The 24,464-nt window shown below is 45.1% G+C and overlaps 1 protein-coding gene across 1 annotated transcript; it reads left to right on the top strand.

Moving 5' to 3' along the window:
• The first annotated feature begins 11,980 nt into the window (after positions 1 to 11,980).
• Positions 11,981 to 22,393, top strand: LOC120644921 (protein ACCELERATED CELL DEATH 6-like). The gene is made up of 3 exons (XM_039921663.1): positions 11,981 to 12,969; positions 17,897 to 18,603; positions 21,404 to 22,393. Exons 1-3 carry the CDS (start codon positions 12,123 to 12,125, stop codon positions 22,151 to 22,153), a joined length of 2,304 nt encoding a protein of 767 aa, XP_039777597.1. The 5' UTR covers positions 11,981 to 12,122; the 3' UTR covers positions 22,154 to 22,393.
• Positions 22,394 to 24,464: the final 2,071 nt, after the last annotated feature.

The following is a 24,464-nucleotide window of genomic DNA, read 5'->3' on the forward strand; positions in this document are numbered from 1 at the left end:
CGTTTGGGGTTCCGGGCCGGCGCATCTCCGCCGTCGTTGCCGTCATCGTCGTCATCATCGCTGTCGTCGTCCTCATCATCGTAGCTGTCGTCGTTGTCGAAGGCGCTGCTGCCGCCCTCGGACCCGAAGTCGCTGCTCCGACCGCCGCCGCCACTTCTCTCTTTCTCGCTGTTCTCCTCGGAGGACTCAAGGAATCGGAAGGGTTTCCCTCCCATTGGGTCGTCGCCGGAGGAGGAGTCGATCTCCTCTTCCGAGGAGGAGTCGACTCCGTCCCAAGAGAAAGCGTCGTCGCTGATGCTCTCCAGTTCCTCCTGGAACAGGAACTGGAGGTCTTCCCCCTCGGTCTTGGGCTCGTCCTCCTCGGAGATGACCCCGAAGTCGAACTCCTCTGCATCCCAATGCAGAGGAGCCAGCGCCTCGTACGCTGCCGTCGGGTTCCATTCAGGAGTCGGCTCTCGGCTTTCCGGGATGGAGTCGATGGAAGAAGCGGAGAGGGAAGAAGAAGAAGGAGAAGAGGAGGAGGAAGAATCTCCGAAGGAGTTGGAGCCGGAGGAGGAAGAAATCGCCATGGTTACTGGAGGTGGGGTTTTCTGCGCTATTAGCTCTGGGAGGAAGAAGAATGTGCGGTGAAATCGATTCGGGATAAAATTAAATAGTGAAAATCAGAGATGGATCGGCGGTTTCACATTTTACGAAGAGGCCAGTTGCAGAGACGTTGCATCTTCTGTGGTGGTTGTTTTGCGGTTTGATGAGCATTAACAGGAAGGTGAAGCGACGGAGTGGTTTTGGAATTATTATTGCCAAAACCAGGGGGCATGTGTTATCGCCATAAATAAAGGTTAATTTATGGGCCAAAAGCAAGTTGGGCTTAAAGCAGAAGATTAAGAAGGCTTGTAAATCGGTGCTGCGTGAACATTTGGGCCACATGGGCCATGTATCTTTAGATTTAGTTCAAGATTAGACATAGAGTTCGATCGGGACAAGATAGGATTAGATTGTTTCCCAAGTCTCCGGACTATAAATATGTACCCTATGTTATTCATGAAAAAGTGAACGTCCTCACATTTGCAACAACAATCTCGGCGCAACGCCACCCCTAATCCTAGGGTTTCATCCAGGTAAGCGCCATGCTGCCTTGATCGCCCCGTGCGATCAAGGCAGCATTGTTCTTGCTTTTTACCTTGGTATTACTCGTACTGAAGCATTTTTTATGGCGAGTAGTACTAGTTATCTTGATGTTCGTAGCACAGCTTTAGTAGATCTATTATGCTTTTGTTGCTTATTGTCTACGAATATCATATTATCTTTACGCAATCATGTCATCATCTTATACTAGCTCTTGTTGCATAGAGTTAGCTGCGTAAAGGCAACACCCTGCTTCTTTTATATATAGTAGATCTAATCTGTTATGGTTCGTTCTCATGATTGTGAATTAGCATAATATCTGCTAGGTTAGGCCTTGCAAACGGGTTGAATGATCCGGCGGCGTTTTAAATGCTTTGCTTTGATCTTGATAGGGAATTGATCCGAGAATTAGCTCTTGCTTGTTCTTAGGCCTCTATTTGGGTTGATGCATGGTTGTTTCTTTTGTTCGTTAGGCTCAATCACGTGTAGGATGTTCCGATCTAGTAGTGAAGCTTTACCATCGTAGATTAGATTAGCTAGGTTTAATTGAAGTAGTTTCCTTAATTACATGCTTTATCCACTGATATCAGATGCATAGATCTGATCTGACATCAGGACTCGATCGGCTCTTTAAAGCCGATGCAAGAGTCGTCCCGGGGAGCCGACCCCATGGCTCGGACTTACATTTACACGTCTCTTTGTATGCAGGCAAACCGTTTGAAGCACGTTCGCACCTTCCTGATCAAGTATAGGTCAGGTGGCACGCCCGACATTCTCCGGAATCTCTGGGCGCGTGACGGAATTGCGGGCCGTCGACGAGGGAGCAGTGCCTCCTAGCGCTCCGGTGACCTCCCGGCTCTTCGTGTTGCCTGTCGCTGCTCGCCGGTGGGTTTCGACCGACAACAAGATTTAAATTCTTGCAAGCATTGCATTCCTTGTCATATAGATGTGCACGTATGTTTAAATTCATATCCATGCTTGTTGTAGCTTGCACTTGCATATGCATCCGGTAGTGTCACAAAGGAGCACTCTTGATGATATGGAGACTTGTTTCATATGCAAGCATCTCAAGTCCTGAAAAGAGAAAAGAGTAACGGTTTGGCATTGTTCTTCATGCCTATTGGGTCACATCCCTCCGGGACAGGAGCTAACCATCTCTAGTTCTCAAACGGATAGACCCATACATGTTTGGATCTTAATTGCCAAGCTTTCTTTGGTTTTGGAGTTCAATCTTGAAAATAAAAAACTATGATAGTGCATGAGAAAATGCAACTATTTTAGAGGGTTTGAGAGGTAAGGGTTTCGCCTTGAATTGTCCATATTTGAGTTTATTTGAATCTTCAAAAAGTTGGACATGAAAAGGGGCTCTTCAGCGCTTTTCAGAGTTAGTGCATAGCCGCCAGACTGTCCGACGGCGCACCGCTGGACTGTCCGGCGGGTGCACCCCCTTTCTTCTTCTCGGCCTTTTCCGTCCGTCGCTCGCTATCTTCTGTCTCTCTTCACCGTCGGACTGTCCGACTGCTAACCGCCGGATCGATCGACAGGTCTTCTCTTCTCATTTTTGTTTCTCCCCTCTTCGGTCGTTTCTGTCCGACGGGTGGGTCATCACCTTTTTCCAGAAAACTCCTCTCGGCCGTTTCCATCCGGCGGGTCGCGTTTACCGTCCGGCGGCTCAAGTTTTACTATCCGGCGGCTAAGGGTCGGGCCCAGTCAACCCATATATATCTTTATGACGTAGGGCCCACACCTCATTCCCATTCGTCGCCCCCGCGTCCCAGTGCCCTAACCCCTCGCCGCCGTGCCTCCTCGCCGCCACGCCGTGCCCCTCCGTAGCCGCCGCCGCTCCGCCGCGCCTCACCGCCGTCGCTTCCCTGCGACGCGCCTCCTCCGCCACGTGCCGCCGTCCGCCGCACGCCTCTCCATGCACCACCGCCCAGCGCCGCCTCTCCCCTCGCCATCCAGTGCCGCCGTAGGGGCCCTTCTCCCGGCCTCCTCCTCATCGATCTCATCTCCCTCTCGATCGATCTCGGTGAGCCCTCGATTCCTCTCTTTTCTTTTGCTATCTAGGCTCATCCTCTTGTTAGGGTTTCAAAGTTCCTAGGACTCATGACATGTGGTTGCAAATTGAGTTAATTAAATGTCAATGCACCTATGGATTGAAGTAATTTAGCCTAAATGTGAGATGGTCATGCATTTTGGTGAAAATTACTCTAAGTTTGACGCTTGACATGCATGCCACGAGTCCAAAAGTCTATTTCTTCCTCTAGGTCTTACCTTGTTAGATTAATTCCGCTTATCTCACTCTCCGTATCTATCTATTCCTCTTTTTGCTACAGATGGGTCGTGAGAAGGCCGACAAGGGCAAAGCAAAGGCCCAGGAGCCTCCTCCCAACAGGAGGAAGACTCAGGAGGAGCGAGAGCGTGATGCCGCAATCGCGGCAGCTGCGGCCTTTGACGCTATGGAGAGTGGTCGTGCGACGGGCCTGCGGATTAGGGAGCGTCAGAACCCCGATCGTGCCGGTCGTCCGCCACCGCCTTCTCCACACCGGGCTCGCACCAAGCGGCCCACGCCTCCTCAGCATGGAGAGTGACAGCGCCATGGCACCACCTCACCGGCAGAGATTATTGCGGAGCAGAAGGCCCAAGAGGCCCGGATAAAGAGGGCAGCAGTCAAAGCAGAGGCTCAAGCACAGAGGCAGAGGCAGTAGCAGAGACAGCAGGAGTAGACAGAGCAGAGCGAGGCAGAGGCCTCAGAGGAGGAGCCGTTTCACTCAGTATGGGAGGAGTATGCTTTTGCCTCCCTACCAGTTCCTCCCACACTTCTCGGCAGTGCCGAGTTGTCTCACTACAGAGCTTACGAGGGACAAAAGCTGAAGAAGCTTCGATACTACATCACGCCAGAGCAGTGGCAGCCTGCTGAGAGGGACCAGCGTGTTGACCCTCATTTTTAGACTCTCACGCAGTTGTCCCTTATGAGAGCTTCAGAGCACCGGCATGGGGCTCTTTCCCCATGCCATTCTCAGTATCCCGATTATGGGGGAAGCGGCAGGCCAGAGCATCTCAGAGTTCTTCGATCACATTCCAGGCCTGTCAGTTCTGTTGGAACACGTACAAAAGTACGTAGAGGACTGGGTCCGCGTGTTCTACGCGACCCTCTACGTCGGCCCTGAGAGAGAGTATATCCAGTTCATATTCTAGGGCCGCCCGTACTGTCTCTACAGGACAAATGTCGCCCTGCTGCTTGGTCTCGAGACCTTCGACAGGCGACTACACACCGACGTGTACGGGACTTGTGAGCCACCCCGCAGTGGGAAGAACGAGCACTACGCCTTGACAGACAACGAGGCTCAGTGTTTGTTCACAGAGGGCGCACCGGAGAGGATACCTCACCACCTCACTCGTTCTGCAGGTGTGGTGCACCGAGCGTTGCGCAAGGCTCTCTTGCCATGCCTCGGATACAGAGAGAGGATCACCACCCTGCAGCAGCACCTCCTGAGAGCTCTTGTGCAGCGAGTTCAGTTCTGTGTGGTCGACTTCTTGATAGCTGAGATGGAGGATATCATCACTTCAGGGATGGGGTCACATCGTCACCTACCGTTCGCTCAATACATCTCCCACATGTTGAGCAGGATAGACTTTGTACCTGACACAGAGCCCACCCTCCAGTTTCAGATGTATCAGGCTATCGCCACGATCTTTCCTATGCACAAGGCTCGTGCACCAGTGGCCCCCAGAGCACCAGCACAGGGAGCAGTACCTCCAGAGGCACCTGTGTTTTCCCCTCCAGCTACAGAGACAGAGACAGCACAGGAGGTAGGGGGAGCACAGGCTGAGACAGTGCACCAGACAGGGGGAGAGGAGGACATAGGGGGAGCTCAGGTCGATACTGACGACAGTTCAGATGACGAGCCACCTCCTCCGCTTCGGTCTCACGACCACAAGGCCGGTGGCTCCCGTGTGCTTCCACCACCTCCTCAGGTTACCGCTGCTCAGGTCGCCACTGCCACGGATATAGCATCCATTCTTCAGGCCATGATGGCCCAGTAGCAGAGGAGTGACTGGCGCTTTGAGTTGATAGTGCAGCAGCAGAGGAGTGATGACCATTTCCTCCAGATCCAGCAGCTGCCAGCCGAGTCCCAGACTCGGATTCTCTCCTCGGTTCACTCCTTGGTCGCAGGGCTCAGAGCCGAGACACAGCAGCAGTTTGCTGCCCTGCGACAGGAGCTTCAACTGCCCCTAGCTTAGACTCAGGCATCGGCTCTCACTTTTACTGACACTTCTCTCCAGAGTCCATTTGCCACCATTGGTTCGCTGACGACCTCCCCGTTCCAGATCTCCTACTCAGCTCTGCTAGGGAGTCAGCCGACCATGGAGTTCACTCAGCTGCTGGCGCGCACGCTTCAGTTCGACACATCGCCATCGACCCTACCTGAGCTGCCCCTCATTATTCCACTTTCAGCTCCTCAGGTTAGCCAGGCTCAGATGTCAGGGCAGCTTCCACTCAGTAGTGCCCCTCTGCTCTCGCCCGTGCTCGAGGAGTCCGGACAGCCATCCTCGAAGCCCCTGCTTACACCGACAGATGCTCAGTCTCCAGACCCGAGCTTCCACACGGCTTCGACAACCTGCTCAGTGACGGCTACTACGGCTCCAGCTACGACACCGACAGCTTTTTTCACCGTCTCTGCCCCTCTCTCAGCTCGAGGCACCAATCTCGATCCCGAGATTGAGAGGGCAGTGGACGGCGCTGCAGCCGACTCTAGCTCCGACTCTCCGTCCGACACCGTCCGACTGCCATCAAGGACGGTGCTTCGCTTCCGGATCCACCTGTTCAGTAGGCCTCCCTTGTTTGGTGCTTGACGCCAAAGGGGGAGAGTTAGATTTAGTGGGAGCTTAGGGGAGAGTCAGTAGAGCTACCATAGCCAGGGGGAGCATGAGAGTGTCTTTCTCTTGATGCTTGTTGGATCTTTTGGATGTTGACCCATGTCATGACATTTGGCTTTTGAGCATGTTGTATATTCTCATGACTATGGATCCCTGGATGTGTTTGTAACTCTATGTGATATTCCTTGTTTTACTTTGAGCTTTGTGCTTTCTTTCTTTTTCTTTTAAAGCTCTACTTGTGTTGTTGTCATCAATCACCAAAAAGGGGGAGATTGTGAGAAACAAGCCCCATGAGGTAGAGGTTTTGGTGATTAATGACAACATTAAGTTGTTTACTAATGAGTTCATGCTTTGAAGGAATTATATATTTAATTCAGCCCATTGGTTGATCAAAAGAGACCCCCCCAATTCCAAGTCCCAAAGGACAGCTTGTTGTTTGAATCGAGCTAGCAAGAAGATCGGGTGTTACCTAGCTCTAAGTGCCATATGGTGAAGAAGGGCACTTAGATTCTTCTTTTGCTAGGGTTTTAGTCAAGCCATACTATTAAGAGGGGTTGAGGTATGTAGCTTGAGCCACTCCTTGTGAGAATTCTCTATTCTTCGAGTGCATCTAAGTCCTAAAGCTCAAGCACATTAAAACATGACAAAACATAATCAACTTAGTCGAAAAAGTCAAAAGAAAGCCCTTCGAAAAAGTTCCAAAACCTCGTTTGAAAAATACGCTGAAAAACAAGTTTTTATATACCGCCAGACTGTCCAGCGGCTCACCGCCGGACTGTCGGCGGGTCAAAAATCAGGCGCTAAGTCTTTACTTGTCCACGTGCAAAATGCACCGTCGGACGGTAAAGACCGAGGCTTTATTTACGTCCACGGGCAACTTCTTTGCACCGCCGGACACTAAAGACCGAGGGGTGCGCTGTTTGGGCTCGTGCTAAATGCACCATCGGACTGTCCGGCGGTACCTTAGCCCGAGGCGCCAAAGGAGGTTTTCAAATTTAAAAGCCGCCGGACTGTCCGACGGCTCACCGTCGGACTGTCCGGCGGGTACGCAGATTTTGGGCTGGAGCCTTCTAACGGCTAGTTTTTGGGCTAGCCTATTTAAAGGCTCCCCCTCCCCTTATTTACCACCTTTGCGACCCAGGAACACTCACACACACTCAAAGGTCACTCACACCACTATTCCACTCTAAATCTTGAGCTTTGGGCAAGAGACTTGAAGGAAAGAGAACTCCAAGCTTGGAGTTGAATCAAGTGAAGCCAAAGCTTGTTACTCTTGGTGATCCACTCACCTACATGGCTGCGGATCTTGTTACTCTTCGTGCCTTCCGTGAGCTCCCGGCGCTTGTGGGAGAAGCGGAGGAAGGCCTTTGCGAAGGCATTGTGACCGGCTCAAGCTCGCCGGCTCCGGAGCGGAGAAAAGCTTCATCAAGCGAAGAGAACACTTTGTCCGCGGATCAAGGGGTTGCTTGACCTTTGCGAAGGTCACTTAGCTAACCTCATTCCTTGTGAGGTTTGAGGCCGGGATCCTTACGAGGAGCCCGTGAGTGCTAAGCCTTGCGAGGTGCACCAAACGAGGAGTAGGGGTAGAGACCGTGTGTCTCCCCGAACCTCGTGATAAAAATCCTTATGTCTCTTTACATTCCGCATTTACATTCCGCAATTTACTTTCCTAGAATTGCATGCTTGGCTCTAGGTTGCAAACCTTTTTGAGCGTGTAGTTGTGCTAGGATCACTCTTTAGGCACTAGGGTGAATTGGGACTTGTGCGATAGGATTTAATTTTGTAATTCGAAATTAGAAGTCCAATTCACCCCCCCTCTTGGACATCTTGATATGGTAAAAACATAAGGGTTTTTATGCAAAAGAGGCAGGGCTGACCGGAGCTTGAGTTCGGTCGCCGGTGCCTGTCATCCATTGAATCGTGATCGGATGGCTAAGGTTCAAGGAAGGGGGAAGGCCGGCGACGACCATCTCCCGTGGCGGGCATGGCCGGAGCGCGGCGTTCCCGGGCCTGGGAGGCTCCTCGCGCGATCGGGTCTCATGTAAGGGGTAGTGGAGGCCATGGGGGAGCTCACCATGGGCTTGGAGATGGCGGAGCGGGCTGGCGACGAGCGGAGACGGCCGGCGGTGTCGGGCTCCACGGGGTGGCGTCGGGGAGGCAACTGCAGGTGTCCAAAACCGGCGGGTTGGCTCAGGGAAGGATCTGCGAAGCCGGGAACGGGTCAAAGGAGCCGGTGAGGTTGTGATGACGACGAATTTCGGGGCGGCGGCGCTCACCTTGCGAGCTCCGATGGCAAAATTGAGGACAGCGGCGGTGCTAGGGCTTGGGTGCGAGGGCGTGCGAGCAAAAGGGTGCGGCGGCAGAGCTTGGGAAGGCATTTATAGGGGAAGGGCTAGGGCATCGGCGTGGAATCGAGTCGACTCGAGGAGGGGCTTGGCAGCGCGAGATGGGAGTCCGGCTCGGACCGGACTCGAGTTCGCCACGGGCAGCGTCAGGCGCTAGCCAGAGGGGAAAGGGAGCGGGGTGACACGCGGGCCTTGCCTGTCGGCGAGCCCAGGGCACGGGGCCACGGCCAGGGAGAGAGAGGAGAGAGAGACGACGCGCGCGAGAGGACCTCGGCCGAAGCGAGGAGACAGCCCTGATAGGCGGGCCCGGTGTTCAGCGTGAGAGGGCGGGGGTCCACATGGCAGAGAGAGAGAGGGAGGAAGGGGCGCAGCTATTGGGCCTGCGTGTTTTTGGCCTGGTTAGCCGCGCCGCAGGCTGGCCCAGGCGGGGAAGTGAGCAGGCCAGGGAAGGGAAGGCTGGGCCGGTTGGCTCGGCTACTCACTTTTTTTTTTAATATTATTTGAATTGAAAAGGCAAGAGCTCTATTAATTCAAATAAATTTGAATTTGCATCCTTAAGTCAACCACTCAGCATAAAACAGTGCATCGGCAAGAATGCAACAACAAGTTGTCCTAAATTTATTTTATTTGTTTTAAACTTTATTCTATAAAATCATTTAAATGCTCATTCTAAACACGAAAATCCTTAATAAATGAAAAAATATTTTAACTATTTTATATTCTGAAAATGGAAATTAGGGTGTTACACTAAACCCCTAGGACGCTGATAAAGTGTGGAAGCTGCTAGCACAATAAACAAAGCAAAGGCAACATCGATCATCATCATCTCCGATCATAGCAAGCTGCTAAGGGAACCTCCCTGCTGCTGCCGCCGCCGCCGCCGCCGCCGCTTAAGGACGAGGAGGAGGAGGACAAATGGACAATGTACTATATGTTTACGATATGTGCAGCGCTCCCTATAGTTTGGGAATGGCTCATCGAGGGACAGAAGACGCAAGCAGGCCCGCCGCCACTACGTACTGTACATAAATATTGTGTGGCCATATACCGGATAAAAATTCCACGCTTTCAGTAAACTGGGCTAGTGGTAAACTGGTAAGCAGCCTATAGGAATAATAACTGCAATCATCGATATAGTAAATGTTAAATATGACCATCCCCGGTCAACGCTCTATTCAATGGCTGCACAGCACTTTATCTGATTTCCCCTGACACTGTCCATCCAAAAGGTAGAGAGGATGAGTAGAGCAGATCGAAGGGCTAGGAAGATTTGAGCATAACAGAGTACATCACAGAGAAGTAAGGCATCAATTGTGGCTGTCGTATCAATGACAGTAGAAGACAAGCTTCAATTTCCTGGAAACATAGCAGTTGTAAGCCTATATATAATTCATGTCATTTATAATTTTTTTTTTCTGAAGGTCATTTCATAGGAGAAGCAGTAAGGTCGAAATCTACAGGGTTCAATGGAGAATTTTGATTTCAAGAAAGTTAAATCTATGCAATAATTTAGATATGCTATGTTATTAGTGTCACTTGCATTTTCTATTTTGTCTTGCGCAATAGACATATCACATTGCTAATGTTTATTTAGCTTGAATCTTTTTCACCTCAATTTCTTGTATATCCTTATGTGGCTACTTACTATGTGGTTCATAATATTCTAATAAAAGTATTTCACTACTCGCTCACTTAGCTCAATATATAAATACCGACAAAGATACTAACAATGCCGGGCCCATTGCAGCTTTTGGAAGGCATGAAACAACATGGTTTACATAATTCCAAACAAGCCCCTAGATCTAAAAATGGAGCTTGTATCTAGGCCTATTCACATGTATCAATGGTTTACATATGGGGAAGGCATCGATTCTATGTTTTTCACCTTTCCTATCTTTCCAAGAAGGCAGATACCCACGGTCCCGGACGTCGTGGCAGCCTGGACTGTTTATGTGCTCGAACACTTCTGGTCCTTCATCATAATCTTCGGTCTCCTAGCAATTCGCAAGTGGACAAGGGCACGGTAGATGATGTATATGCAGATGGATCCACACTCATTATCAATTCATTCGTTATGCCAAGCCCGCGTCGTCGTCTGTGTTCAAGTGTATACTCAACTAAAAACTCCTGTTACCTATTATTCAGATTAAATGTGATGTAGAATGTACTATCTTTTTTTTGCTGTCTTTGTATTACAACATTCTGGCATGAGATGATGTTTGGGAAACACCATGGCTGACACAAGGAACATTCAACAACCTCTGTTGTATTATGGTACATATAAAAGCACAAGGATGGATATTACACATGGACCTAAAGCAGCGCATAACCAAATGTCTTTCTTTCTTGTTTCACCCTCACCCACTGCTCCACCTTTTCACTTTTTCAATGCTTTTGGTCCAATCTATTCTTGTGGTCCAATTAATTTTAGAAGCCCAAATACATTTTTGACAAAAAAAGACTAGATTTATATTTTAAAAAATATTATTATAATTTTTGAAGAACGATGTTCTAGGTGTACTAGAAAAATACTCTAACTTTGTTATCAAAATACTTTAACTTACAAGAAAATATTCTATCTTCACATAAAAAAATAGATTTTGGATAGCTTCACAAAAATAGCATGCATTCATGAATGAAATGCTCTACATTCGTATGAAAAAGTAAACTAGCATCATATATAACTGCTATAAATTTTTAAATAAAACATATAAGAGAGACAAAAAAATCCAATAGGCAAGGGAATTACAAAATTTTGCTTACTCAAGGGAGAATCCCTCGTGTCTTTGTTTGATCGATTGATCTCAACAAAGGATGATAAGATATAGAGGTATGTATGATAAGCACCAATCAAACCCGCCGTAAGAGACACATGTTTTCGTTCTTTGAACATGGGTTTTAGCATCCTGTTCTTTGTTCTTTTTGTCCCCGCACTCTTTTTCACTTTTGTATCTTTGTTGGTTGCACGCGTGGAATAGAATACTATGCTTTTGAATTGCTTCCCGGATAGCGTTGGAATAAAGCAATTGAAGAAAAGGGAAATTGCACTGGCCCCCTAGCCCCAAGGACGTTGATAAAGGCGTGGTCGCACGTACGTACGCAGTGCTTGATGCGCAGAAGGGGTTCGTCTAAACGGGCTATACGGCCATATACACGCTGCACAGTGAGATAGTGTGCAGCTTAGCACCTAAACGACCCTTTACGCACTACACGGTATTGCACAGTATTACTCGGTCTACTCGTCCTACATGGCACGATAAAAAATGGATTAATTACACGGCGTTTTTCAGTGTGTAACATGGCGTTTAGGCTATAGAACAAGTATGGTGAAAGTTAAAAATTCTGCCACGTCCAATTTTTACAGACTTGCACTGTCTAGAATTACCTTTTTATTTATAAAATATACAGTATGCATAATATGGAAGATATATTATGTATTTATATCACTTTTCAATATAGATTTACATGCATATACATGTTTTTTAAAAAAAATTAATTAAAAAATACAAAAAACGTGTAATCCCATGTATACGTGCAGTGTGTAGGCTAACACTGACAGGAGGGCAGCATGCGGGCGGGGGAGGTTAAGGTATCGTAGCTTCAATGTCTCAGACGACACTCTCGGATAGCTATATATAGTACGTTGAGACTTGCGAGATGTGGAAGCAGCTAGATAAAGCAACAAATAAAGGATAGGTAACATCGATCGTGATCATCTCCGATCATATATAGCCGCTACTCCGATCGATCTGGTCCGTCGCGAATCGTTCGATGGCTGTCGCCGGTGGCAACCATCATCCACCATTGTTAGATCCCCAGCTGCTGATGGCTGCTCGACGCGGCGACAGTAAGTTGCTAAAGGAACTGCTGCTGCTGCCGCGGCTAAAGGCGGAAGACGACAGGGAGGAGGAAGACGCACAAGAAGGGACGACGACGAGCCCCACCACCAGTGCCGCCGCGGGCATGTCCTCCATGGCGGCCAGCAGACAAGACGTCGTCGTCATTGTACAAGTGGATCCTCGCCGGCCTCACGACGACCATGCTGCCGCAGCTGCACCCTCCGCTGCGCTTCGTGAGGATGGTGTGACCATGGAGGGGGACACTCTGCTCCACGTGGTCGCAGCATGCGGTGACAGCCCGGAGTTCCTCCACTGCGCCGACATGATCGTCCGCCAGGACGACGAGGACGAGGGGAGGAAGAAGATGGGCGTCCTGCAAGCGCGCAACCGCAATGGCGACACGCCCCTGCACTGCGCCGCCGCCGCTGGCAACGCCGACATGATCCAACGCCTAGTTGATCTCGCCGCCGCGACCAAGGGCGAGGCGGCGAAGGAGTTGGTGGAAATGCAGAACCAGTGCGGGGAGACCGCCTTGCACCAGGCGATCCGCGCCACCACCAGCAGGTGGAACAAGTTGGCCTGCATCGACCGGCTCATGGCCATGGATCCCGAGCTGGCCTGCATCCCACGCGAGGAGGGCGCTTCCCCATTGTACCTGGCCGTCTCGCTCGGTGAACTGGAGATTGCAACGCACCTGCTTCACACGAGCAAAGGCAGGCTGTCCTACTCCGGACCGCATGGACGAAACGTCTTGCACGCAGCGGTTTCGTGTGGCAAAGGTACCTATCCAGTAATCAATTCTACTCCCTCAGTCTCAAATTATAAGTGTTTGATTTTTTTGACAACAAGTTGAATTGGCTCGTCTTATTTAAAAAAATTAAAATTATTAATTACTTTTGCTATGATTTCGTTTAGCATATACTTTAAGTATGAGTTGGATTTTTTTTGAATTTTTTGTATATTTTCTTTTGAAAAAGACTAGCTGATTTGACGTGTTGTCAAAAAAGTCAAACAACTTATAATTTGGAACGAGATGGAGTATATAAATAAATGAATGTTCAATTCTTAGGAGACCCACAAAAAAGTACTAGTATTAAATACTTATTTTAATTTCAACTAGTATTAATTTTTAATCAACTTTTAGTAGATCTTTCTCTTTAACACTCTACCTCGCCTCAAGTTGATGGACTATAGTATATCTTACTATTACTATTAGAGACTTCTTTTGACCCCTCTACATTAATTTTTATGAGACACGCAAGAAAAGAAATCAGAATTTTTTTCACAATAATCAACATCTAACTATATATATGTAGTCTCGAACAATAATAGCCATAAGTTCTATTATGTTTTTTTTTCAAAAAAAATTGCCCACTTTGCCATTATGAATAGGATTTCAAGTAATACTTAAAATTGCATTAAATTACCCTAAAGTAACTCTCCAAATATATTCTTAAACTACCCACTCTTCCATTATTAAATATTTTACTTAACAATAATACTTTAAATTTGAATTTAAATTACATAATTTATTATTATAAAGAGCTCATTATAATATTTATTTAAATTTGAATTTAAATCTATGCAGTTATGAAAGATGATTTAATTTAATTTGTAAATCTAAGTTACTCATATTTTATATTGTAATCGCTAATCTAGATAGCCCATTAAGTTTGCATGTAAATCAACAACCTTTGTTATTACTATAAGCAAGCAAACAATAATATATATCACCATAGGTCTATATATCTATATCTTCTATAACTAAATAGGAGAACCCCACTACCTATTTCTCTCAACATGCGTGAAGCCACATCATCGTCCACGTCACCGTCCACTACAACATCCATTTAAACATGCTATTGATCTTTTGTGGTTTTATGCATGCATTGCCTTTCCGTGGTGTTCTGCAGAACGCGTGGGGAATATGTTTTTCATGATGTTAGTAATTTATCTACAATTTTTCAATCTATCAATTAAATTATATTTAACGTTATAAATTCCAGCAGCAACGCGCTGGGTCTCATCTAGTTACTTTTAATGTCAGCTGCCTAAAAAGTTGAACAAACGTAAAGTAACTATACACGTATGTTTCTAAATTACTCTTATTTCACTAATCTACCCTATAAAAACTCCAGTTTAAAAAATAATAATTGTCACATAATTGTTACCTACCCAAATCTGTACCCACCCTTAGATCATTCAATACAATTTAATCTAACGATCGGTTTTAATTAGTTTGTTTCCACATTGGGCCCACGAACTATCACCATAGAGATGTTTACATAGCCTCCGTAAAATCCTAGGCACAGGACCAAAATCGTAGGTACAGAAAAAGGAGCGGCAGATTTGCTTATGTAACTTTCTTACGTGTTTCTGCCGCCCGGTCGTATCCCTGCCATCTCTTTTTTTTCACCGTTTTTTTTCACCCGCAATCTAGATTCGGATTTCAACGATCAACCCTATAAATCTTCACCATACAAACCGTGATAAAATGCAAAGCCCATTATACTATAAAATTTACAATCAAAATACAGAGACCACTATACAACAAATTAATCGATCGTGTAAATGAATTTTACGATAAAAAATAGAGCCCATTATCAAAATATATAGACATAATCCCAAATCGACAATTAATCTGGACAATCGTATGCACAGTGGCGGACCCGGCAGAAAATTTTAGCTGGGATGAAAAAGGAAGATAAACGCAAGAAATCAAGGCCAACTTAGGAATAAAACGGCGACAGAGAAATAAAAAAAACAAAACGAAAAGAGGCACCGGCGGCGGAGGAGGCGCCGGACCCAGGAGTAGGTGGCGGGTGCGAGCAGATCCGGAGGTGCCAGACTCAGGTGGTGGGAGCGGATCCGGAAGCGCGTGCGGCTCGTTGGGCACCACCGTCGGCGCGTTGCCAGAGCGCCTCAGCGCAGGCGTGCGGCCGGGGCGCACGCGCGCGGCTGCGGGAGCCGATGCGAGCTCCTCCTCGTGGACGTCAATTTCTCAACTTCTTGTGCCGCTCTGTTATTCCAGTCCCTAAACTTTTAAAATGGCATCCCGGTCCATAAACTATATTCGGGTGTCATCAAGATCTAAACATGTGTAGGGCAGACCCATCAACTGATGTCCAAACAGGCGTAGGGTAGACCCAGGTGCCATCAAGATCTAAACAGGCGTAGGGCAGACCCATCAACTGAGCTCCAAACAGGCGTAGGGTAGACCCATCAACTAGGCACATGGACATAACAATGATGTGGATCCCTTCGCCCCTGCTTCGGCTCAGCGTCGGGCGAGATGCCGCTGGGCCTCCTCGGATCACAGAGGAAGCGTGTCCTGGCGACGCACACCGGCACCTGGGAGCGTGTCCCATGCGACGTGCCGGGCGCAGAGCGGCCGCATGGGATGACGTGGTAGACATAGCATGTGCGTAGAGGCTGTGTTAGAAGCAGCGAGGTCGGGCGGGCCGGCCGCATCGGCCATGGTGCTAAGAGCGGTCGTGCGGGAGGACGCATCGGCTGCGGCGGCGGGGAGCGGCATGAGGCTGTGTGCCAGGGCGGCGTGTAGATCCATGCACGTCCTTGGAGAGCGTCCCGCCGCCGACGGTGAGGTGGAGGTAGTTCGTCTAGGAGCGCAGTGTGAGGCCATGCACCAGGGCGGCGCGCAGCACGTCCACCCACATCCACATCTCCTAGCCGCCGGTGTCGACGTATCATCGACCGAGACGGCGAGCCGCCCCACTCCCCCCAAGCTAGCAATGCCATGTCGACGCCGCCGCTGCCGGGAGCCGTGGCCTTGCGGCGCGATGAGTGCCCGCACCCGGTCGCCGAGACCATGAACAGCAGCAGCGCGACGATGTTGGGCTTGGTTGACAGGAAGAACACGGCCGTGCCCCGCAAGACACACCGCGGGGACCAACACATTGGCGCCGAAGTCGGTGGACGCGAGCGCGAGCACATCAGCTCGATGACTACGGCGGACGTGGACGACGTAGAAGAAGGGGAGGGACCGAGATGGCACGATGACACAAGTACCGGCGGTGTATTTTACTCTATAATATAGGTGGTGATCACGCAATTTATGGATTGCCTGAAAAGTCGTTTCCCTAACAAATATGCAATCCAGACAGAAAGACGATGTAGATAATATGTAAAAAATATGGCATCATGTTTTGTTTCATTTAAAAATTACATAACAAAATGAAAACATCAAATTTAATATTCATATAATTTTAAAAAATAATTATATATTATTTTTTGGTTGTCATGTGCGGACGACGTGCATCAACAACGGGTGCCATGGTCAGGTGGATTACAAAGTTATGGATCTCAGGCCCAAACTCAAATGGATCAGCCATTTCACTAACTAATATATAATATATAGTCCATATACAAAGACGAGATAGAAACTATGTGCAAAACGTGACAATATGTCTTGTTTCATTTAAACATTAAATAAACAAAATTAACCCAACGAATTGAATATTCAAATAATTTGAAAATAATTACCTTATATTTTTTATTGAAAAAAACATAAAATTACTCAATGATGAAAAACTCAAATAAATTGTAAACAGCAAAAACGTTAATATAATCTATAAACCACTATAAATAATAAAATAAATTGTAAGGCATATAGATTTTTGGAAAAGTCAACCTTTTTAATCTTTGACTAACAATTGAGTTAAATTCACAAATATTTGGTGTATGCATGTTATATGCTTGGATTTGTATTCAAAAGAGCATTAGTGTGATGATGGTTTTGTAGTTGTTCATAACATATTTTGAAAGTTATTGATGGTCAATGTTCCGCTTTAAAGACCTTGTCAAAAATCTATGTGCCTTGATTTTTTGGATAGAGGGAGTACATAAAAGCATTGTAAGACAGTAAACGACAAAAACTTTTGTAAATAAAACCTTATAAATAACAAAAACATATCTTGTCACGTGCTACACACGTGCATTTTTACTAGTAATATATAAGACTAACGTTACAGGTCTCTAGATTTAGATTTAAATAGAAACTATATGTAGTTATGAAAGATAATTTAATTTATTAAATTTAAATCTAAATCGCTAACATTTAGCATTATATATAATAGCTAATCTATGTAACCCATTAGAATTGTATGTAAATTAGTCACATCCATCACAACAAAAAACTTAACATCAGCTATCATAAAAAAGGATGGACAAATATAAAGTACTGTACATGAAGTTTTGCACTAATAATGTACTATAAAATACAAATTTAAAGGAAACACTTTGTGTATCACCGGGCATCCCAAATAGATATGCATGTATGAATCTATATACACACACATAAAAAAAGACACGGATGTACTAAGCTATATATGAGAGAAATATGAATATGCATGATAAAATATAGTAATTTTGGGTTTTATGTTAGATAACTGGCAAAATAAGTAATTCAGATTATTGTCAGAATTACTTATCCACAAACTTCAAATATGTATATCGAAATATGTATCTCGGTTAGGATTCTAACATGTGCGGAGCACGGGTTGGTGGACTTGATGATTAGTCATTAGATATTACTAAAATGATGACCATAAACCTCTAATGTTTGTTAATTAGATTTATAGGATTTATTTTGTTTGCTTTTGCTGCATCGTGTCTAGTCAGTAATAGTTAAAGTAATGCAAATTATGAAGACAAATAACCGGATCTCTATGTATGAACTGCACGCAGCGCTGCAAACAGTTTTGGAATGGCTCAAGAAGGACGTGAAGACCACGGCCGAGATACAAGAAGTAGTCGAACAAGGGGAAGGGCGCAGCTCGACGAATGGTGGTGGTGTGACGGCAGCAGCTGATAATAATCATCTCCTCTCGAAGCTCACCAGGCAAAGGGACAAGCAGCAGAAGGGGAGCACCCCTCTTCACTTGGCTGCATCCTTGGATGGGTGGCCGATGGCAGGGTTCCTTTTCGGAGTGTTTCCACAAGTTTGGGCGGCGTCAAGTTCTGCCACAGCACTGCTGCTAGATGCTAACAAATCCATGGCATATCAGGTGGACGATGAGGGGTCGTACCCCGTACACGTTGCTGCTTGGTGTGGCAGCCTCGATGCGGTGAAGGCGCTGCTGCAAACATGTCCGGACTGCGCCACCCTCCGAGATGGCAGCGAAAGAACTTTCCTCCATGTCGCTGTTTCGACGGAGAGGCACAGTGTGGTTAAGCATGTCTGCGAAATGCCAGAATTGTCACCGATTCTCAATGCGCAGGACAAGAACGGAGACACTGCGCTCCACGCCGCTGTCCGTGCTGGCGACGTTGCTCTCTTCAACTGTTTGTTCCGGAATCGGCTGGTACGCTTGGATTTGGCAAATAAAGACGGGATGACACCTCTTGATCTTTCCTACAGCATGATCCCTTCTTCACCATTTCATTATCCATTTGTAAGTGTGCTATCATTTCCCCTCCTTCTCTACACTAGTACTAGCTCAAAACTATCTAAAAGTAAATTTCAATAGTAAACTTGTTCTGAATTCTCACCTAGGTCTATTTTCAAATTGCATGTTCAATGTCCCACACTTGGTAATATTATGTAATATGACACAAATCTGGATCTTCATATAACTTGTGCTAAACTGTGTAATAGCGTGGTTGGCATAATAGTTTTTTTTTTGTGGAAAAGGGACATAATAGTTAATAGGTGAGGGTCCACATATCAATCGCCAAACTTGCTAATTTTATGCTAATATGTAGTACCACACAAGTCCATATCTTCATAACTAGTGCTAAACTATGTCATCACGTAGACATGACAGGTGAGGCCACACATATTAGGTACATCTCTCCCCACCATCTCTCTTATCTTTTTCCCATCCATCCTCCGATCTCACGCACTCTCTATTGTCTTCTGCGGCGCCACCATGCCACCTCCATCCGCTACTGCCCCAATTCCACCATATCACTTAGGCTGTATCCAGTCATGCATGGGGTGGGGAGGCTGGATTATATTCCTTTATTTTAAAAAAAAATCCACCATGTCACCACTGCATGCCCTGCTACTCACACCATGACCTAACACTAGCGCCTTGCACATCATATTGGCCTCGATACTTCCATGCCCGATGCCCCTACGGCCCTACCCCATCCAAGGGCTGTTGCTCCTCGACCGCTCCTCTTCCTTAGACCACCACTAGGTTGAGGTACGAGGTAGACGGAGGGAGGGTATGAGGGGAAGACATGGCTGCACGAGTTATTGATAGGCGGAGTGAGAAATCACCGTGCATGGGCCTAAGTCTATCGTCATTCCCACGAGCAAAGGACGGAGTGCTGCAATCGCTAGGTGATCATGGATGAGGGCAGCATGACAACAAGCTTGGGGCAGTGGGCAGCTACTAGAGGGACAAAGCGAAGAGAGGGGGAGGGCGATGAAATAAATATGGCTAACATATCACTGCTAGGTCGTGGCTTGAACTGTGGTAGTGATGACCCCTCGATATATCACTATCAGTTCGTGGTTGAGAACCGACAATGAATACATCCTATGAACTCAAATAAAGACAAACTTTATATGAAAACTATAGATGTCAACAAAATCTACTGCTTTGTAGCTGACAACATTTTTAATCGAGTCTGTTTGTATGTTCAAATATTCACTTCTATTCAAAATTCAAATTTTAAATATCTAAACGACTTCCGATGGAGACACCAGTTGTACCGAAGCTGTAGTTGTAAACAAGATCTAAAACATTGTAGTTGACTATTCTTTTTCAATTATGTTCATTTAGGCACTTAAATGTGTAAAGCAAGATTTAAAAAACTTAACAGGTAGAATCAAAATATTTTTAACCACAATTAGCTATTTTTCAACCATTTGTCTATAGAAAGGCTAGTGGCTATCGCTGCTGGTTTGGAACCCGGATTTGTAGTAACTAGTCCATCAACTTGTGCGTCTCACGGGTTAATCTCAAGGCACACCCATATTATTATGTGTATATTAAAATATAGATATTTTTAATATAAATTTAAAAATTTATTTTAGATATTTATCATAACAATAAATATAGTTAATTTAGATATAACATTAGCAAGTTATTTTATATAATTTTTTATCATAGCACATGCAATTTAATTAGACTTAGACCATTTTTATAATTGTAGATATGTGTAATTATTTAAGAAATAATCATATCTAATCACTATAAATATTTTAATCTATTTAAATAATGGTCAGATGTTTCCAATTGTTATGGGAGTTATTTTAGGTTATTCATACAACGAATACTATTGCATTGTAGATACCGCTAAATTGATGGTATTAAAGAGTAATTCATAACCCTTTCAATGTTTAGAAAGATACTATACGTGTGCGTTTCACGTGAGGCCATATGGGCTACAATTTTTAATTAATTAATTAATTATTGAGATATCGCTTTTCAATGGATCTATTAATTTAGATATCACTCTCCGATAGATCCGAATTATTTAGCCTTATCTAATTAATAACAGTATATTTTTAATTAATACGCCGAATGTTGCCTGTACGGAGATTCGAACCATAGTCTTCTACTGCCATTGGCTTTATTTTTTAATTAATACGCTAAATGTTGCCGGTGCGGAGATTCGAACGCTCGATCTCTTGCCTCTATATTTACGGTTATTGGATTTATTTTTCTACACTAAATGTTGCCGGCGCGGACCCTCGATCTCTTGCCTCTATATTTTTTTAGAAGAAATAGATCTGATGGCTATTATTATTTGAGACTATAGATGAATGGTCGGATGTTTTTGATTATTGTGGAAATTTCTAGGATTTCTTTCTTTTTAGAGTGCTTTTTAAGTAGTGCATCCTTTATTGTCTCCAATTAGATACAGTAAGATAAGATACTCTCAATTTTTGCCGGTTAGGACCCGGCAGTGATAAGCAGTGCTATCTTACTTCCCTTTACTCGCTATCGGTTATAGATCCAGCGGTGTTGTAGAGGGTTCTGGAACCAAAGTCTCTGTGTTTCAGTCTCGCATATTAGGTTCACATCATCACACTGTACACGTTGTGAATATTTGAATCCAAGTGATGCAAATTAGTTTGAGGATTCAATCATCCATTTCAAGAGTATCAGGATCCACGTGAGAACCCGTGATAAGTTTAAGAAGTGTTACTCTATATCTGCTATATTTTTTTTTCATCATCGTCCTTCTCGTTATTATTATCGTTGTTATTATATTCCATACATAATGTTCTTGCAGAATCCAAGAAATACCATAGCGCTGTCATTAGCGTCTGCAGGAGCTCCGCACGGTGGAGGTAGGCCGGAGCTCTTCTATGAAAGACACATGACGAAAGGAGATGCAGACGAGGTGTCGGAGAAATTGACGCATGCAACGCAGGCAACGAGCATTGTCGCAGTACTTATCGCTACCGTGACATTTGCATCAGTTTTCACATTGCCCGGAGGTTATCGACCCGACAGTGGCGATGACAGTAAGCAGCATGCTGATGCTGCTGCTGCTGCTGCCGGCGGCACGCCTGTGCTTGACAGGAGCTATGCTTTCAACGTGTTTATCCTGGCCGACACGTTAGCATTCATCGGTTCCACCATGGCCACCTGTACACTTGTCTACGCCGGGGTGCCGGCTATGGACATCTCCATCCGCCACAGGTACTTCCACATAGCGACAATGTTTCTGCAGTTCGCAGCAAGGAGTTTCGTGGCGGTTTTTGCCCTGGCCTTGTACCTGGTGCTGGCTCCACTCGATCACACCACGGCAGTTGTTGTCTGTGTGCTTGTTTCCGTAGCTTCACTCTATGGCAACATGGAACTTTGGCGGACCGCCTGTTTGGCAAACACAGTCTGCACTCGAATCGGAATGATGCGGCGACCTGCGGTATGGATTATTTATGCACGAGCAGTGCTTTTATGTGTCTTGGTGCACTTCGGCTCCTACGTCTTAATCTTCGGCCTCCCGGCAATTCCACTAGTAGTCAATAAGGTGTGAACCACCGGAATGATCCAGAGCTAGCTATCGAAATGCTCGACGTTGTTGTTATTGTTATTGGGAGGAAACACCCACTCCCCTTCAGTCGTTTTTTTGTTAGCATGTCAAAATAATTAATTGTTCATTCTTCATTATATATATGAAAACTATATATCATGTGCTTTCGCAAAAAAAAATCATGTGTGACCAGTAGCGCTATACTAAATTTATCAATACAATCGTGTGTGTCCTATTTTATTCTCTTATTTCTTATTCCGTTTCTCTTTTTTTTAGACTTCATTCTTCCATTATCATATATCCTATCCTATCCTATATATCTATATAGATTAAGGCCACTAAGGTCATATCTCAACATGCAAACTATCCACATCATCATCCACTAAGAAGCCATGTCACTATCCACTAGGACACTCTATTAATGTCTCTCGCCGATCTTCTGTGGCTAATAACATGCATGCATGCAACTATTTGTCCTTTTGATCACTTGGGCATAAAATTCCCGTAACATAAACACACAGATGATCAATCATTTAAGAGTCAATCCAACTAAGATGAATAAGTTATAAAGTATAATGTGGTTAACAAATAATCAATCATTTAAAGTCAATCTCTCAACTAAGATTAATAAGTTATCAAATATAAAATGTTTAAAAAATAGTATATTAAAAAATAATGTGCTTAAAAAAATGTTGTCATACCCAATCTTTAATAAGTCAATCTCTTTAAACTAAGGTGAATAAGTTATCAAGTATAAAATGTTTTCATATAGTATACATTAGTATACTTCTACTTTCGAAGTCCACGCCGTCTTTGAGTCCAATAATTTAGAAATCATGTCACTTTACAACGTATTGTTAGGAAACACACCAAAGATAATAAGTTGTCATCACTAGAGATGTGTTGCTCATGCCATAATAATGAAATATCCACTCCACAAATCTTTTTAGTAGTTTTAATTGCATAGGTTTATTAGAATTACTGTTAGAGGCTGAGTAGGACAAACCCATGGTAGTTTCATTGTTTTATTTTCCCTGCCAAATGAACATTTGAATCAATACTATGAAATATCCACTCCACAAATCTTTTTAGTAGTTTTAATTGCATAGGTTTATTAGAATTATTGTTAGAGGCTGAGTAGTGACAAACCCATGGTAGTTTCATTGTTTTATTTTCCCTGCCAAATGAACATTTGAATCAATACTATTTCTTTTTTCAAAAAAGAAAATCTTAAAATCACACTTTAAGCCCCGCAGCAACGCTCGGGGAAATCACCTAGTCTATACTATAAAGATCTAGTTAAAATTTAATGTTTTTTATCCAAATTAACTTACTCAACTGTAATCTACATCGTTAGATAAAATATCTAGGAAATTGAACCCTTCATTTTTTAGGCTCACATAATCAATAATAAACCTGCAACTCAAATCGTTTAACCAATGTTGTGCAAGTGCACTCCATGCTGGCTCCTTTTTTTTTGCCATCAAAGAGAAATTGTTCAGCCTTATCAGCAAGCGCCGTCCTACAATGTCTACAATGTTACCATTATGAGGAGACTATGAAACTTTCAGTGACGACTATTGGAGCGCACCAAAGATAGGAGAATCAAGTCTCACCGGGCGTGCCATTTTGTTTAGATAAGAACAAAATTTGAAGACAGCAAAAATAGTAAATATGCAACACACAGGTACACGTATTGGGAACCATATATTTCATTAATTCTTTCTTGAATATACAAAGTACACAATCATCTAGACTAAGTTTTCTTTTGTCTTCAATGCCGATGCTTAAGGAGAGGTCTGACTTGTAGCTTTCTAGAGATTGCGTAGTTTGCTGATTCCGGGTGCCTATTAAGCACGGCCGGTTAATTATATCCGTAGAGCGAGTCTACGGAAAACGTCCGATTAAGTTGCGCTTCAAAGTCGTTGTCAAATTGGTTATTTGTTCATCATCCATATGCGATATATGGCATGGGAATAATAGGGGGTGGCTCTATTCCGCTGAAACTTGGTCGAAATAGTCCACGACCACGTCATAATTAATAATAAACGGAATGTATTGTTGATAAAGGGGATGACTTTCGCCTCGTCGGTGCCCAGTCATGTATTCTGGCCTTCATCAACATGGATATGTATGAGTTGCTTTCGCCTCGTTGATGCCCAGTAATGATGTATCCGATCTCGCTATTTGTGACGTGTTGGTGGAGTAGTGACCCAAACTTGGTGGCACTCGGCCAAAATTTTGCCTAGCCTCGTTGGTAGTAGACATGTAGCAGTTGGTGGAAAATTACTCTGCTGATTAATTGATAGCATTT

This window comes from Panicum virgatum, chromosome 8K, assembly GCF_016808335.1.
Source record: "Panicum virgatum strain AP13 chromosome 8K, P.virgatum_v5, whole genome shotgun sequence".
In the NCBI taxonomy this organism is placed as follows: Eukaryota; Viridiplantae; Streptophyta; class Magnoliopsida; order Poales; family Poaceae; genus Panicum; species Panicum virgatum.

What these genes read in the sequence shown, in the direction of transcription:
- LOC120644921 (XM_039921663.1), top strand. Translation starts at nt 12,123, where the DNA reads ATGGCTGTCGCCGGTGGCAACCATCATCCACCATTGTTAGATCCCCAG. An exon ending in AGCGGTTTCGTGTGGCAAAG is followed by an intron (nt 12,970 to 17,896) that starts GTACCTATCCAG and finishes AACTGCACGCAG; the next exon opens with CGCTGCAAACAGTTTTGGAA. An exon ending in CACCATTTCATTATCCATTT is followed by an intron (nt 18,604 to 21,403) that starts GTAAGTGTGCTA and finishes ATGTTCTTGCAG; the next exon opens with AATCCAAGAAATACCATAGC.